The sequence below is a fragment of the Engystomops pustulosus genome, chromosome 8, assembly GCF_040894005.1.
Source record: "Engystomops pustulosus chromosome 8, aEngPut4.maternal, whole genome shotgun sequence".
NCBI lineage: Eukaryota > Metazoa > Chordata > Amphibia > Anura > Leptodactylidae > Engystomops > Engystomops pustulosus.
Genome location: NC_092418.1, coordinates 126,725,250 through 126,744,078, shown reverse-complemented (window position 1 = coordinate 126,744,078; position 18,829 = coordinate 126,725,250). Strand labels below are relative to the sequence as shown.

General features: G+C 51.1%; 1 protein-coding gene across 1 annotated transcript in view; it reads right to left on the bottom strand.

The window, feature by feature from the left end:
* The window catches only part of ARL5A (ARF like GTPase 5A), a 61,047-nt gene that overhangs the window by 3,837 nt on the left and 38,381 nt on the right, over window positions 1–18,829 (bottom strand). The window contains exons 4-5 of the mRNA XM_072122518.1: window positions 15,238–15,321; window positions 4,231–4,382 (exon numbers count right to left, since the gene is read on the bottom strand). Of these exons, the coding sequence (XP_071978619.1) occupies window positions 4,231–4,382; window positions 15,238–15,321 (236 nt within the window). The remainder of the gene's footprint in view (window positions 1–4,230; window positions 4,383–15,237; window positions 15,322–18,829) is intronic.

Genomic DNA, 18,829 nt, shown 5'->3' with positions numbered 1-18,829 from the left:
GTAACGCGCAATGTGAGCGGCTCCTTGTAGATCAGCGAGGCCTCTGTGATGAGGCTTAGGCTCTGCACACGTAACGCGCAATGTGAGCGGCTTCTCGTAGATCAGCGAGGCCCCAGTGATGAGGCTTAGGCTCTGCACACGTAACGTGCAATGTGAGCGGCTCCTCGTAGATCAGCGAGGCCTCTGTGATGAGGCTTAGGCTCTGCACAAGTAACGTGCAATGTGAGCGGCTCCTCGTAGATCAGCGAGGCCTCTGTGATGAGGATAATGCTCTGCACACGTAATGCGCGATGTGAGCGGCTCCTCGTAGATCAGTGAGGCCTCTGTGATGAGGCTTATGCTCTGCAAACGTAACGAGCGTTGTGAGCGGCTCCTCGTAGATCAGCGAGGCCTCAGTGATGAGACTTCGGCTCTGCACACGTAACGCACGATATGAGCGGCTCCTCGTAGATCAGCGAGGCCTCTGTGATGAGGCTTAGGCTCTGCACAGGTAACGCGCGATGTGAGCGGCACCTCGTAGATCAGCGAGGCCTCTGTGATGAGGATTAGGCTCTGCACACGTAACGCACGATGTGAGCGGCTCCTCGTAGATCAGCGAGGCCTCTGTGATGAGGATTAGGCTCTGCACACGTAATGCGCGATGTGAGTGGCTCCTCGTAGATCAGTGAGGCCTCTGTGATGAGGCTTATGCTCTGCACACGTAACGAGCGTTGTGAGCGGCTCCTCGTAGATCAGCGAGGCCTCTGTGATGAGGATTAGGCTCTGCACACGTAATGCGCGATGTGAGCGGCTCCTCGTAGATCAGCGCGGCCTCTGTGATGAGGCTTATGCTCTGCACACGTAACGCACAATGTGAGCGGCACCTCGTGGATCAGCGAGGCCTCTGTGATGAGGCTTAGGCTCTGCACACGTAATGCGCGATGTGAGCGGCTCCTCGTAGATCAGCGAGGCCTCTGTGATGAGGATTAGGCTCTGCACACGTAATGCGCGATGTGAGCGGCTCCTCGTAGATCAGCGAGGCCTCTGTGATGAGGCTTCGGCTCTGCACACATAACGTGCGTTGTGAGCGGCTCCTCGTGGAACAGCGAGGCCTCTGTGATGAGACTTCAGCTCTGCACACGTAACGTGCGTTGTGAGCGGCTCCTCGTAGAACAGCGAGGCCTCTGTGATGAGGCTTCGGCTCTGCACACATAACGTGCGTTGTGAGCGGCTCCTCGTAGATCAGCGAGGCCTCTGTGATGAGGCTTCGGCTCTGCACACGTAACGCGCAATGTGAGCGGCTCCTCGTAGATCAGCGAGGCCTCTGTGATGAGGCTTCGGCTCTGCAAACATAACACGCGACAGCGAGGCCTCTGTGATGAGGCTTCGGCTCTGCACACGTAACACGCAATGTGAGCGGCTCCTCGTAGATCAGCGAGGCCTCTGTGATGAGGCTTCGGCTCTGCAAACATAACGCGCGATGGGAGCGGCTCCTCGTAGATCAGCGAGGCCTCTGTGATGAGGCTTATGCTCTGCACACGTAACGCACGATATGAGCGGCTCCTCGTAGATCAGCGAGGCCTCTGTGATGTGGATTATGCTCTGCACAGGTAACGCGCGATGTGAGCGGCTCCTCGTAGATCAGTGAGGCCTCTGTGATGAGGATTATGCTCTGCACACGTAACGCGCGATGTGAGCGGCTCCTCGTAGATCAGCGAGGACTCAGTGATGAGGATTATGCTCTGCACAGGTAACGCGCGATGTGAGCGGCTCCTCGTAGATCAGCGAGGCCTCTGTGATGAGACTTCAGCTCTGCACACGTAACGTACAAGGTGAGCGGCTCCTCGTAGATCAGCGAGGCCTCAGTGATGAGGCTTAGGCTCTGCACACGTAACGCGCGATGTGAGCGGCTCCTCGTAGATCAGCGAGGCCTCAGTGATGAGGATTATGCTCTGCACACGTAACGTGCAATGTGAGCGGCTCCTCGTAGATCAGCGAGGCCTCTGTGATGAGGCTTATGCTCTGCACACGTAATGCGCGATGTGAGCGGCTCCTCGTAGATCAGTGAGGCCTCTGTGATGAGGATTAGGCTCTGCACACGTTACGGCGTAATACAGTAACAAATGGGATTTGGAAAAGTCATGAACACAATGGGGAAGATTTATCATTGGTTTTGCTGGACTTTTGGGAGTATAAAAGTGGTAAAAAAAATAAGTTGCATAGAGTTTTTTTGTGACATTTCATTGCGCAAAACTCACACAGGGCTATTTCCATCACTTCACTACTGACCAGAGTCATGAAGTCACAGTCATCAGCGAGGACTCAGTGATGAGGATTATGCTCTGCACAGGTAACGCGCGATGTGAGCGGCTCCTCGTAGATCAGCGAGGCCTCTGTGATGAGACTTCAGCTCTGCACACGTAACGTACAAGGTGAGCGGCTCCTCGTAGATCAGCGAGGCCTCAGTGATGAGGCTTAGGCTCTGCACACGTAACGCGCGATGTGAGCGGCTCCTCGTAGATCAGCGAGGCCTCAGTGATGAGGATTATGCTCTGCACACGTAACGTGCAATGTGAGCGGCTCCTCGTAGATCAGCGAGGCCTCTGTGATGAGGCTTATGCTCTGCACACGTAATGCGCGATGTGAGCGGCTCCTCGTAGATCAGTGAGGCCTCTGTGATGAGGCTTATGCTCTGCACACGTAATGCGCGATGTGAGCGGCTCCTCGTAGATCAGTGAGGCCTCTGTGATGAGGATTATGCTCTGCACACGTTACGGCGTAATACAGTAACAAATGGGATTTGGAAAAGTCATGAACACAATGGGGAAGATTTATCATTGGTTTTGCTGGACTTTTGGGAGTATAAAAGTGGTAAAAAAAATAAGTTGCATAGAGTTTTTTTGTGACATTTCATTGCGCAAAACTCACACAGGGCTATTTCCATCACTTCACTACTGACCAGAGTCATGAAGTCACAGTCACTCCAGTCTCTGCTGGTGGATGTGCTGCCACTTTTTATGCATTTTGCCCCTTTTTTGCAACTTTTTGGAAAGAAAAATCCCAGACACAAATAGAACATAAGAACATTTATTAAAGGGCTAAAGCCACTTTAACCCCTTTACGCTTTGCGCCGTAGCTCTATACGGCGCAGAGGTGCAGGGGGTGTATAAAAAGGGCTCATGGACGGAGTCCTCGTCACACACAGGTGGGAGTTGTTGCATACTGCTTGCACCAATCGTGGCTATTAACTCCTCCGATGACGCTGGTAAAGCTGCCAGCAGCATCTAAAAGTTGGCGGCAAGTGGGCGCCATCTTGGATCTGGTTGTTGCTACCCTGAACATCATCGGGGGACGGCTATCGGTTGCCATGACAGCCTCGGGTCTTTGTCAGACCGCCAGTGGCTCATTGTAGCGTATACTGTGCAGAAATGCCATATACTGCGATCCAGTTGTATTGCAGTATATGGTAGGAACGATCTGACCATCTAGGGTTAATGTACCCTAGAGGGTCCAAGAAATAGTGAAAAATCACCCCCTTTCCCTAGTACTGATATAAAACGTAATAAACAGTAAAAGTCACAGACACATCAAGTATCACCGCGTCCCAAAATCCCTGATCTATAAAATATAAAAACAGTTATAACCGGCGGTGACCCTGAGACGGGAAATGGCGCCCAAATGTCCGAAATGCGACTTTTACTTCACATAAAAGATGGCTTCCCAGTACACGGCAGGGAATATTAAACAATGTGACGGAGAAGTAACAGAATAAGCCTCACGCAGCTCTGTACACGGAAAAATGAAAAAGTTATGGATATTTGAAGGTGGAGAGTGAGAAATGAGCGAAAATACCCTGTGTCCTTAAGGGGTTAATGTGACGAGCAGCGAAGCTTTAGAGACGTGGACTGTCCCCGGAGTCGCCTATCGATAAATGGTTCAATGCGGATAATAATATAAATGGCGCTTTTCCTGGAATGGATTTATTTACACTGAAGTCTATGGGAGTGGAAATCTGCATCTACATCCGGTCTTCATGGAGAATTCCCTCTAGGGCTCCGAAAAATTGGCGCATGCATAAAAAACGCAACGCTACAATCCACATAAAAAACTGCAAATTATAAGCCACAGATGGTGCGGGGGAAGGGGCAATGATGTGGGGCCTCCCTAAATATTACACAACATGGGGCAGGTGTAAGAAGAGGACAGGTGGAGGAGGGGGTCATATACAGGAGAACAATGGCGGCTCCTCACCCCTCCCCGGTCAGCGCGCAGCAGGCTTGTATGTGCCACTGATGATCCTTCACAGAGGTCAGCTTCAGGAACTGCGAGATTTCGGCTACAGACATGCACTCCTTCACATCTTGTTTGTTCGCAAAGACCAACAATCCGGCTTTCTTCAGATCCTTCAGAAGGAAAACAACAAAATTATATATTTTATATATATTAATATAGGATAGTATTATATACACACACACACGCACCCCTATTATATACACACACCCCTATTATATACACACACACACCCCTATTATATATACACACACACACACGCACCCCTATTATATACACACACACACCCCTATTATATACACACACACACACACGCACCCCTATTATATACACACACACACACACACCCCTATTATATATACACACACACACACACACCCCTATTATATATATACACACACACACACACCCCTATTATATATATACACACACACACACACACCCCTATTATATATACACACACACACACACACACACACACCCCTATTATATACACACACACACACACACCCCTATTATATACACACACACCCCTATTATATACACACACACCCCTATTATATACACACACACACCCCTATTATATACACACACACGCGCACCCCTATTATATACACACACACGCGCACCCCTATTATATACACACACACACGCACACCCCTATTGTATACACACACACACGCACACCCCTATTGTATACACACACACACCCCTATTATATATACACACACACACACACACCCCTATTATATACACACACACCCCTATTGTATACACACACACACACCCCTATTATATACACACACACACACACACACACCCCTATTATATACACACACACACCCCTATTATATACACACACACACCCCTATTATACACACACACACACCCCTATTATATACACACACACACCCCTATTATATACACACACACACCCCTATTATATACACACACACACCCCTATTATATACACACACACCCACGCACCCCTATTATATACACACACACACGCACCCCTATTATATACACACACACACGCACCCCTATTATATACACACACACACGCACCCCTATTATATACACACACACACGCACCCCTATTATATACACACACACACGCACCCCTATTATATACACACACACACGCACCCCTATTATATACACACACACACGCACCCCTATTATATACACACACACACGCACCCCTATTATATACACACACACACGCACCCCTATTATATACACACACACACGCACCCCTATTATATACACACACACACGCACCCCTATTATATACACACACACACGCACCCCTATTATATACACACACACACGCACCCCTATTATATACACACACACACGCACCCCTATTATATACACACACACACGCACCCCTATTATATACACACACACACGCACCCCTATTATATATATATACACACACACACACCCCTATTATATACACACACACACACCCCTATTATATACACACACCCCTCTATTATATACACACACCCCTCTATTATATACACACACACACACCCCTATTATATACACACACACACACCCCTATTAAATACACACACACACACACCCCTATTATATACACACACACACCCCTATTATATACACACACACACCCCTATTATATATATATACACACACACACCCCTATTATATATATATACACACACACACACACACACCCCTATTATATACACACACCCCTATTATACACACACACACACACACCTATTATATATACACACACACACACCTATTATATATACACACACACCTATTATATATATATACACACACACCCCTATTATATATACACACACACCCCTATTATATATACACACACACCCCTATTATATATACACACACACCCCTATTATATATATATATACACACACACACACACACACCCCTATTATATACACACACCCCTATTATACACACACACACACACCCCTATTATATACACACACCCCTATTATACACACACACACACACCTATTATATATACACACACACACCTATTATATATACACACACACACACCTATTATATATACACACACACACCTATTATATATACACACACACACACCTATTATATATACACACACACACACACCTATTATATATATACACACACACACACACCTATTATATATATACACACACACACACACACACACACACACACACCTATTATATATACACACACACACCTATTATATATACACACACACACCTATTATATATACACACACACACCTATTATATATATACACACACACACACACCTACCTATTATATATATACACACACACCTATTATATATATACACACACACACACACCTATTATATATACATACACACACACACACACCTATTATATATACACACACACACACCTATTATATATACACACACACACCTATTATATATATACACACACACCTATTATATATATACACACACACACCTATTATATATATACACACACACACCTATTATATATATACACACACACACCTATTATATATTTACACACACACACACACACACACACACACACACACACACACACACACCTATTATATATATACACACACACACCTATTATATATATATACACACACACACACCTATTATATATATATATACACACACACACACACACACACACCTATTATACATATACACACACACACCTATTATACATATACACACACACACCTATTATACATATACACACACACACCTATTATATATATACACACACACACACACCTATTATATATATATACACACACACACACACCTATTATATATATATATACACACACACACACACACCTATTATACATATACACACACACACCTTTTATACATATACACACACACACCTATTATACATATACACACACACACCTATTATATATACACACACACACCTATTATATATACACACACACACCTATTATATATACACACACACACCTATTATATATACACACACACACCTATTATATATACACACACACACCTATTATATATATACACACACACCTATTATATATATACACACACACCTATTATATATACACACACACACCTATTATATATACACACACTCACACACCCCTATTATATATACACACACATACCCCTATTATATATACACAAACACCCCTATTATATATACACACACACACACCCCTATTATATATATACACACACACACACACACACACACCCCTATTATATATACACACACACACACACACCCCTATTATATATACACACACACACACACCCCTATTATATATACACACACACACACACCCCTATTATATATACACACACACACACACCCCTATTATATATACACACACACACACACCCCTATTATATATACACACACACACACCCCTATTATATATACACACACACACACACCTATTATATATACACACACACACCTATTATATATACACACACACCCCTATTATATATACACACACACACCTATTATATACACACACACACACCCCTATTATATACACACACACACACCCCTATTACACTTCTTCATCTAGGGAGGTGCCACAGTGCCGGGGGCTTTACACTTCTTCATCTAGGGAGGTGCCACAGTGCCGGGGGCTTTACACTTCTTCCACAGTGCCGGGGGCTTTACACTTCTTCATCTAGGGAGGTGCCACATTGCCCGGGGCTTTACACTTCTTCATCTAGGGAGGTGCCACAGTGCCGGGGGCTTTACACTTCTTCATCTAGGGAGGTGCCACAGTGTCGGGGGCTTTACACTTCTTCATCTAGGTAGGTGCCACATTGCCCGGGGCTTTACACTTCTTCATCTAGGGAGGTGCCACAGTGCCGGGGGCTTTACACTTCTTCCACAGTGCCGGGGGCTTTACACTTCTTCCACAGTGCCGGGGGCTTTACACTTCTTCCACAGTGCCGGGGGCTTTACACTTCTTCCACAGTGCCGGGGGCTTTACACTTCTTCATCTAGGGAGGGGCCACAGTGCCGGGGGCTTTACACTTCTTCATCTAGGGAGGAGCCACAGTGCCGGGGGCTTTACACTTCTTCATCTAGGGAGGAGCCACAGTGTCGGGGGCTTTACACTTCTTCATCTAGGGAGGGGCCACAGTGCCGGGGGCTTTAAACTACTTCATCTAGGGAGGTGCCACAGTGCCGGGGGCTTTATACTTCTTCATCTAGGGAGGAGCCACAGTGCCAGGGGCTATACACTTCTTCATCTAGGGAGGTGCCCCAGTGCCAGGGGCTTTACACTTCCTCATCTAGGGAGCTGCCACAGTGCCAGGGGCTTTACACTTCCTCATCTAGGGAGGTGCCACAGTGCCGGGGGCTTTACACTTCTTCCACAGTGCCGGGGGCTTTACACTTCTTCATCTAGGGAGGTGCCACATTGCCCGGGGCTTTACACTTCTTCATCTAGGGAGGTGCCACAGTGCCGGGGGCTTTACACTTCTTCATCTAGGGAGGTGCCACAGTGTCGGGGGCTTTACACTTCTTCATCTAGGTAGGTGCCACATTGCCCGGGGCTTTACACTTCTTCATCTAGGGAGGTGCCACAGTGCCGGGGGTTTTACACTTCTTCCACAGTGCCGGGGGCTTTACACTTCTTCCACAGTGCCGGGGGCTTTACACTTCTTCCACAGTGCCGGGGGCTTTACACTTCTTCCACAGTGCCGGGGGCTTTACACTTCTTCATCTAGGGAGGGGCCACAGTGCCGGGGGCTTTACACTTCTTCATCTAGGGAGGAGCCACAGTGCCGGGGGCTTTACACTTCTTCATCTAGGGAGGAACCACAGTGTCGGGGGCTTTACACTTCTTCATCTAGGGAGGGGCCACAGTGCCGGGGGCTTTACACTTCTTCATCTAGGGAGGTGCCCCAGTGCCAGGGGCTTTACACTTCCTCATCTAGGGAGCTGCCACAGTGCCAGGGGCTTTACACTTCCTCATCTAGGGAGGTGCCACAGTGCCGGGGGCTTTACACTTCTTCCACAGTGCCGGGGGCTTTACACTTCTTCATCTAGGGAGGTGCCACATTGCCCGGGGCTTTACACTTCTTCATCTAGGGAGGTGCCACAGTGCCGGGGGCTTTACACTTCTTCATCTAGGGAGGTGCCACAGTGTCGGGGGCTTTACACTTCTTCATCTAGGTAGGTGCCACATTGCCCGGGGCTTTACACTTCTTCATCTAGGGAGGTGCCACAGTGCCGGGGGCTTTACACTTCTTCCACAGTGCCGGGGGCTTTACACTTCTTCCACAGTGCCGGGGGCTTTACACTTCTTCCACAGTGCCGGGGGCTTTACACTTCTTCCACAGTGCCGGGGGCTTTACACTTCTTCATCTAGGGAGGGGCCACAGTGCCGGGGGCTTTACACTTCTTCATCTAGGGAGGAGCCACAGTGCCGGGGGCTTTACACTTCTTCATCTAGGGAGGAGCCACAGTGTCGGGGGCTTTACACTTCTTCATCTAGGGAGGGGCCACAGTGCCGGGGGCTTTAAACTACTTCATCTAGGGAGGTGCCACAGTGCCGGGGGCTTTACACTTCTTCATCTAGGGAGGAGCCACAGTGCCGGGGGCTTTACACTTCTTCATCTAGGGAGGTGCCCCAGTGCCAGGGGCTTTACACTTCCTCATCTAGGGAGGGGCCACAGTGCCGGGGGCTTTACACTTCTTTATCTAGGGAGGTGCCACAGTGTCGGGGGCTTTACACTTTATCTAGGGAGGTGCCACAGTGCCGGGGGCTTTACGCTTCTTCTTCTAGGGAGGTGCCACAGTGCCGGGGGCTTTACGCTTCTTCATCTAGGGAGGAGCCACAGTGCCGGGGGCTTTACACTTCTTCATCTAGGGAGGTGCCACAGTGCCGGGGGCTTTACACTTCTTCATCTAGGGAGGTGCCACAGTGCCGGGGGCTTTACACTTCCTCATCTAGGGAGGAGCCACAGTGCCGGGGGCTTTACACTTCATCTAGGGAGGGGCCACATAGCCCGGGGCTTTACACTTCTTCATCTAGGGAGGAGCCACATTGCCCGGGGCTTTACACTTCTTCATCTAGGGAGGTGCCACAGTGCCAGGGGCTTTACACTTCTTCATCTAGGGAGGTGCCACAGTGCCGGGGGCTTTACACTTCCTCATCTAGGGAGGAGCCACAGTGCCGGGGGCTTTACACTTCTTCATCTAGGGAGGGGCCACATAGCCCGGGGCTTTACACTTCTTCATCTAGGGAGGAGCCACATTGCCCGGGGCTTTACACTTCTTCATCTAGGGAGGAGCCACAGTGCCGGGGGCTTTACACTTCTTCATCTAGGGAGGTGCCACAGTGCCGGGGGCTTTACACTTCTTCATCTAGGGAGGTGCCACAGTGCCGGGGGCTTTACACTTCTTCCACAGTGCCGGGGGCTTTACACTTCTTCCACAGTGCCGGGGGCTTTACACTTCTTCCACAGTGCCGGGGGCTTTACACTTCTTCCACAGTGCCGGGGGCTTTACACTTCTTCCACAGTGCCGGGGGCTTTACACTTCTTCCACAGTGCCGGGGGCTTTACACTTCTTCCACAGTGCCGGGGGCTTTACACTTCTTCCACAGTGCCGGGGGCTTTACACTTCTTCCACAGTGCCGGGGGCTTTACACTTCTTCCACAGTGCCGGGGGCTTTACACTTCTTCCACAGTGCCGGGGGCTTTACACTTCTTCCACAGTGCCGGGGGCTTTACACTTCTTCCACAGTGCCGGGGGCTTTACACTTCTTCCACAGTGCCGGGGGCTTTACACTTCTTCCACAGTGCCGGGGGCTTTACACTTCTTCCACAGTGCCGGGGGCTTTACACTTCTTCATCTAGGGAGGGGCCACAGTGCCGGGGGCTTTACACTTCTTCATCTAGGGAGGTGCCACAGTGCCGGGGGCTTTATACTTCATCTAGGGAGGTGCCACAGTGCCAGGGGCTTTACACTTCTTCATCTAGGGAGGTGCCCCAGTACCAGGGGCTTTACACTTCTTCATCTAGGGAGGTGCCACAGTGCCGGGGGCTTTACACTTCTTCATCTAGGGAGGGGCCACAGTGCCAGGGGCTTTACACTTCATCAAGGGAGGGGCCACAGTGCCGGGGGCTTTACACTTCCTCATCTAGGGAGGAGCCACAGTGCCGGGGGCTTTACACTTCTTCATCTAGGGAGGGGCCACATTGCCCGGGGCTTTACACTTCTTCATCTAGGGAGGAGCCACATTGCCCGGGGCTTTACACTTCTTCATCTAGGGAGGGGCCACAGTGCCGGGGGCTTTACACTTCTTCATCTAGGGAGTGGCCACAGTGCCGGGGGCTTTACACTTCTTCATCTAGGGAGTGGCCACAGTGCCAGAGGCTTTACACTTCTTCATCTAGGGAGGGGCCACAGTGCCGGGGGCTTTACACTTCTTCATCTAGGGAGGAGCCACAGTGCCGGGGGCTTTACACTTCTTCATCTAGGGAGGAGCCACATTGCCCGGGGCTTTACACTTCTTCATCTAGGGAGGGGCCACAGTGCCAGGGGCTTTACACTTCTTCATCTAGGGAGGTGCCACAGTGTCAGGGGCTTTACACTTCTTCATCTAGGGAGGTGCCACAGTGCCGGGGGCTTTACACTACTTCATCTAGGGAGGGGCCACAGTGCCAGGGGCATTACACTTCTTCATCTAGGGAGGGGCCACAGTGCCAGGGGCATTACACTTCATCTAGGGAGGGGCCACAGTGCCAGGGGCATTACACTTCATCTAGGGAGGGGCCACAGTGCCAGGGGCATTACACTTCTTCATCTAGGGAGGTGCCACAGTGCCAGGGGCATTACACTTCATCTAGGGAGGTGCCACAGTGCCAGGGGCATTACACTTCTTCATCTAGGGAGGTGCCACAGTGCCAGGGGCATTACACTTCTTCATCTAGGGAGGTGCCACAGTGCCAGGGGCATTACACTTCTTCATCTAGGGAGGGGCCACAGTGCCGGGGGCTTTACACTTCATCTAGGGAGGAGCCACATTGCCCGGGGCTTTAAACTTCTTCATCTAGGGAGGGGCCACAGTGCCGGGGGCTTTGTACTTCTTCATCTAGGGAGGGGCCACAGTGCCGGGGGCTTTACACTTCTTCATCTAGGGAGGGGACACAGTGCCAGGGGCTTTACACTTCTTCATCTAGGGAGGGGCCACAGTGCCAGGGGCTTTACACTTCCTCATCTAGGGAGGTGCCACAGTGCCAGGGGCTTTACACTTCTTCATCTAGGGAGGTGCCACAGTGCCAGGGGCTCTACACTTCTTCATCTAGGGAGGTGCCACAGTGCCAGGGGCTTTACACTTCCTCATCTAGGGAGGTGCCACAGTGCCAGGGGCTTTACACTTCTTCATCTAGGGAGGTGCCACAGTGCCGGGGGCTTTACACTTCTTCATCTAGGGAGGTGCCACAGTGCCAGGGGCTTTACACTTCCTCATCTAGGGAGGTGCCACAGTACCAGGGGCTTTACACTTCTTCATCTAGGGAGGTGCCACAGTGCCAGGGGCTTTACACTTCCTCATCTAGGGAGGAGCCACAGTACCAGGGGCTTTACACTTCTTCATCTAGGGAGGGGCCACAGTGCCAGGGGCTTTACACTTCTTCATCTAGGGAGGTGCCACAGTGCCAGGGGCTTTACACTTCCTCATCTAGGGAGGTGCCACAGTGCCAGGGGCTTTACACTTCTTCATCTAGGGAGGAGCCACAGTGCCAGGGGCTTTACACTTCATCTAGGGAGGAGCCACAGTCCCGGGGGCTTTACACTTCCTCATCTAGGGAGGAGCCACAGTGCCAGGGGCTTTACACTTCCTCATCTAGGGAGGAGCCACAGTACCAGGGGCTTTACACTTCTTCATCTAGGGAGGTGCCACAGTGCCAGGGGCTTTACACTTCCTCATCTAGGGAGGTGCCACAGTGCCAGGGGCTTTACACTTCTTCATCTAGGGAGGTGCCACAGTGCCAGGGGCTTTACACTTCTTCATCTAGGGAGGTGCCACAGTGCCAGGGGCTTTACACTTCCTCATCTAGGGAGGTGCCACAGTACCAGGGGCTTTACACTTCTTCATCTAGGGAGGTGCCACAGTGCCAGGGGCTTTACACTTCCTCATCTAGGGAGGAGCCACAGTACCAGGGGCTTTACACTTCTTCATCTAGGGAGGGGCCACAGTGCCAGGGGCTTTACACTTCTTCATCTAGGGAGGTGCCACAGTGCCAGGGGCTTTACACTTCCTCATCTAGGGAGGTGCCACAGTGCCAGGGGCTTTACACTTCTTCATCTAGGGAGGAGCCACAGTGCCAGGGGCTTTACACTTCATCTAGGGAGGAGCCACAGTCCCGGGGGCTTTACACTTCCTCATCTAGGGAGGAGCCACAGTGCCAGGGGCTTTACACTTCCTCATCTAGGGAGGAGCCACAGTACCAGGGGCTTTACACTTCTTCATCTAGGGAGGTGCCACAGTGCCAGGGGCTTTACACTTCCTCATCTAGGGAGGTGCCACAGTGCCAGGGGCTTTACACTTCTTCATCTAGGGAGGTGCCACAGTGCCAGGGGCTTTACACTTCTTCATCTAGGGAGGAGCCACAGTGCCAGGGGCTTTACACTTCTTCATCTAGGGAGGAGCCACAGTCCCGGGGGCTTTACACTTCCTCATCTAGGGAGGAGCCACAGTGCCAGGGGCTTTACACTTCCTCATCTAGGGAGGAGCCACAGTACCAGGGGCTTTACACTTCTTCATCTAGGGAGGGGCCACAGTGCCAGGGGCTTTACACTTCTTCATCTAGGGAGGGGCCACAGTGCCAGGGGCTTTACACTTCCTCATCTAGGGAGGTGCCACAGTGCCAGGGGCTTTACACTTCTTCATCTAGGGAGGTGCCACAGTGCCAGGGGCTTTACACTTCTTCATCTAGGGAGGAGCCACAGTGCCAGGGGCTTTACACTTCTTCATCTAGGGAGGAGCCACAGTCCCGGGGGCTTTACACTTCCTCATCTAGGGAGGAGCCACAGTGCCAGGGGCTTTACACTTCCTCATCTAGGGAGGAGCCACAGTACCAGGGGCTTTACACTTCTTCATCTAGGGAGGAGCCACAGTACCAGGGGCTTTACACTTCTTCATCTAGGGAGGAGCCATAGTGCCAGGGGCTCTACACTTCCGGATGACACAGGAACATTCAGGTCTTTGGAGATGGACTTCTGTCCTGGAGATTCCTCACCATCCTCAGACAGTTCTTCCTTTTCTCCCACAGGACGGAGGTTGAGTAACTTTAATCCATTTCTTCTGGCTGTAAGTGTGATGTAGTTATTGCCACCACCCGGTAGGTGCCGCAGGTAAGTTACAGGGGCTGTTATTCCACAAATTACAGAAGCAGCACCGGATTTCTCACACAGGGCCAATACTTTTGTCCACCCCCTTTTTATGTTTTTCTGACAATTCTTTTTGTGGTTTTCCATTGAAGACAAAATAATAAAACCAAAGAATTTCTGATTGCAATCACTTTTTGGATTATTAGTATTTTTGTAGTAATATCTGACAGAATTGCAGGGGTGCCCATACTTTTGGCCTGCACTGTAATCCATCCTGATAACCAGGGACATTACACATCCAGGGTAATCCAGGATGTGTAATGAACTGCTGTGATAAATGTGCATCCGGGTGAAGCTTCTCCCGATTTCAGATGTGTTCTGACCTCAAGGCTTGAGTTTGGGAACTAGTAACGTGTAAACAGCGCTAACTACAAGTCGCCTGCTCCTGATTGCAGGTATTTAGGTGTAAGCTCCTCCATACACGGCGGATGTCCTGCTCTGTCCTCGTCACAGTATCTGAGATCTATGACCAGAACCAAGCAGCCGCACTCAGCCTACAATTGTGAGTAACCACTCACCTCGTGGGATAACATCTTGTACAGCTCCTCTCTGGTGACAGTGATGCGCTCCCTGTCCGTGCTGTCCACCACCACGATGACAAACTGTGGGCCAAAAGACGACACAACAGGAAAACTATACAACTGCACAAACAAAGGGACACAATAGCTAAAAGTCCTGGGGGCTGCCAGGGTGCTATACCGGCCATAGCCACTATCTAAGGAATGGCGCCACACCTGGTATATGATAAAGGGGGTGCAGCGCCCTCTGCTGTGCTGGGGACACCTCTATTCATTTGTGGGGGCTCCTGCAAAAGTCCTATTCCCTAGCATGAGAGGGGGCTGCCAGGGTGCTATACCGGCCATAGCCACTATCTAAGGAATGGCGCCACACCTGGTATATGATAAAGGGGGTGCAGCGCCCTCTGCTGTGCTGGGGACACCTCTATTCATTTGTGGGGGCTCCTGCAAAAGTCCTATTCCCTAGCATGAGAGGGGGCTGCCAGGGCGCTATACCGGCCATAGCCACTATCTAAGGAATGGCGCCAAACCTGGTATATGATAAAGGGGGTGCAGCGCCCTCTGCTGTGCTGGGGACACCTCTATTCATTTGTGGGGGCTCCTGCAAAAGTCCTATTCCCTAGCATGAGAGGGGGCTGCCAGGGCGCTATACCGGCCATAGCCACTATCTAAGGAATGGCACCACACCTGGTATATGATAAAGGAGGTGCAGCGCCCTCTGCTGTGCTGGGGACACCTCTATTCATTTGTGGGGGCTCATGCAAAAGTCCTATTCCCTAGCATGAGAGGGGGCTGCCAGGGCGCTATACCGGCCATAGCCACCATCTAAGGAATGGCGCCACACCTGGTATATGATAAAGGGGGTGCAGCGCCCTCTGCTGTGCTGGGGACACCTCTATTCATTTGTGGGGGCTCCTGCAAAAGTCCTATTCCCTAGCATGAGAGGGGGCTGCCAGGGTGCTATACCGGCCATAGCCACTATCTAAGGAATGGCGCCACACCCGGTATATGATAAAGGGGGTGCAGCGCCCTCTGCTGTGCTGGGGACACCTCTATTCATTTGTGGGGGCTCATGCAAAAGTCCTATTCCCTAGCATGAGAGGGGGCTGCCAGGGCGCTATACCGGCCATAGCCACCATCTAAGGAATGGCGCCACACCTGGTATATGATAAAGGGGGTGCAGCGCCCTCTGCTGTGCTGGGGACACCTCTATTCATTTGTGGGGGCTCCTGCAAAAGTCCTATTCCCTAGCATGAGAGGGGGCTGCCAGGGTGCTATACCGGCCATAGCCACTATCTAAGGAATGGCGCCACACCTGGTATATGATAAAGGAGGTGCAGCGCCCTCTGCTGTGCTGGGGACACCTCTATTCAATTGTGGGGGCTCCTGCAAAAGTCCTATTCCCTAGCATGAGAGGGGGCTGCCAGGGTGCTATACCGGCCATAGCCACTATCTAAGGAATGGCGCCACACCTGGTATATGATAAAGGAGGTGCAGCGCCCTCTGCTGTGCTGGGGACACCTCTATTCATTTGTGGGGGCTCCTGCAAAAGTCCTATTCCCTAGCATGAGAGGGGGCTGCCAGGGTGCTATACCGGCCATAGCCACCATCTAAGGAATGGCGCCACACCCGGTATATGATAAAGGGGGTGCAGCGCCCTCTGCTGTGCTGGGGACACCTCTATTCATTTGTGGGGGCTCCTGCAAAAGTCCTATTCCCTAGCATGAGAGGGGGCTGCCAGGGTGCTATACCGGCCATAGCCACCATCTAAGGAATGGCGCCACACCTGGTATATGATAAAGGAGGTGCAGCGCCCTCTGCTGTGCTGGGGACACCTCTATTCATTTGTGGGGGCTCATGCAAAAGTCCTATTCCCTAGCATGAGAGGGGGCTGCCAGGGTGCTATACCGGCAATAGCCACCATCTAAGGAATGGCGCCACACCCGGTATATGATAAAGGGGGTGCAGCGCCCTCTGCTGTGCTGGGGACACCTCTATTCATTTGTGGGGGCTCCTGCAAAAGTCCTATTCCCTAGCATGAGAGGGGGCTGCCAGGGTGCTATACCGGCCATAGCCACTATCTAAGGAATGGCGCCACACCTGGTATATGATAAAGGGGGTGCAGCGCCCTCTGCTGTGCTGGGGACACCTCTATTCATTTGTGGGGGCTCCTGCAAAAGTCCTATTCCCTAGCATGAGAGGGGGCTGCCAGGGTGCTATACCGGCCATAGCCACTATCTAAGGAATGGCGCCACACCCGGTATATGATAAAGGAGGTGCAGCGCCCTCTGCTGTGCTGGGGACACCTCTATTCATTTGTGGGGGCTCCTGCAAAAGTCCTATTCCCTAGCATGAGAGGGGGCTGCCAGGGTGCTATACCGGCCATAGCCACTGTCTAAGGAATGGCGCCACACCCGGTATATGATAAAGGAGGTGCAGCGCCCTCTGCTGTGCTGGGGACACCTCTATTCATTTGTGGGGGCTCCTGCAAAAGTCCTATTCCCTAGCATGAGAGGGGGCTGCCAGGGTGCTATACCGGCCATAGCCACTATCTAAGGAATGGCGCCACACCCGGTATATGATAAAGGAGGTGCAGCGCCCTCTGCTGTGCTGGGGACACCTCTATTCATTTGTGGGGGCTCCTGCAAAAGTCCTATTCCCTAGCATGAGAGGGGGCTGCCAGGGTGCTATACCGGCCATAGCCACTATCTAAGGAATGGCGCCACACCTGGTATATGATAAAGGGGGTGCAGCGCCCTCTGCTGTGCTGGGGACACCTCTATTCATTTGTGGGGGCTCCTGCAAAAGTCCTATTCCCTAGCATGAGAGGGGGCTGCCAGGGTGCTATACCGGCCATAGCCACTATCTAAGGAATGGCGCCACACCTGGTATATGATAAAGGAGGTGCAGCGCCCTCTGCTGTGCTGGGGACACCTCTATTCATTTGTGGGGGCTCATGCAAAAGTACTATTCCCTAGCATGAGAGGGGGCTGCCAGGGCGCTATACCGGCCATAGCCACTATCTAAGGAATGGCGCCACACCTGGTATATGATAAAGGAGGTGCAGCGCCCTCTGCTGTGCTGGGGACACCTCTATTCATTTGTGGGGGCTCCTGCAAAAGTCCTATTCCCTAGCATGAGAGGGGGCTGCCAGGGTGCTATACCGGCCATAGCCACCATCTAAGGAATGGCGCCACACCCGGTATATGATAAAGGAGGTGCAGCGCCCTCTGCTGTGCTGGGGACACCTCTATTCATTTGTGGGGGCTCCTGCAAAAGTCCTATTCCCTAGCATGAGAGGGGGCTGCCAGGGTGCTATACCGGCCATAGCCACCATCTAAGGAATGGCGCCACACCTGGTATATGATAAAGGGGGTGCAGCGCCCTCTGCTGTGCTGGGGACACCTCTATTCATTTGTGGGGGCTCCTGCAAAAGTCCTATTCCCTAGGATGAGAGGGGGCTGCCAGGGTGCTATACCGGCCATAGCCACCATCTAAGGAATGGCGCCACACCTGGTATATGATAAAGGGGGTGCAGCGCCCTCTGCTGTGCTGGGGACACCTCTATTCATTTGTGGGGGCTCATGCAAAA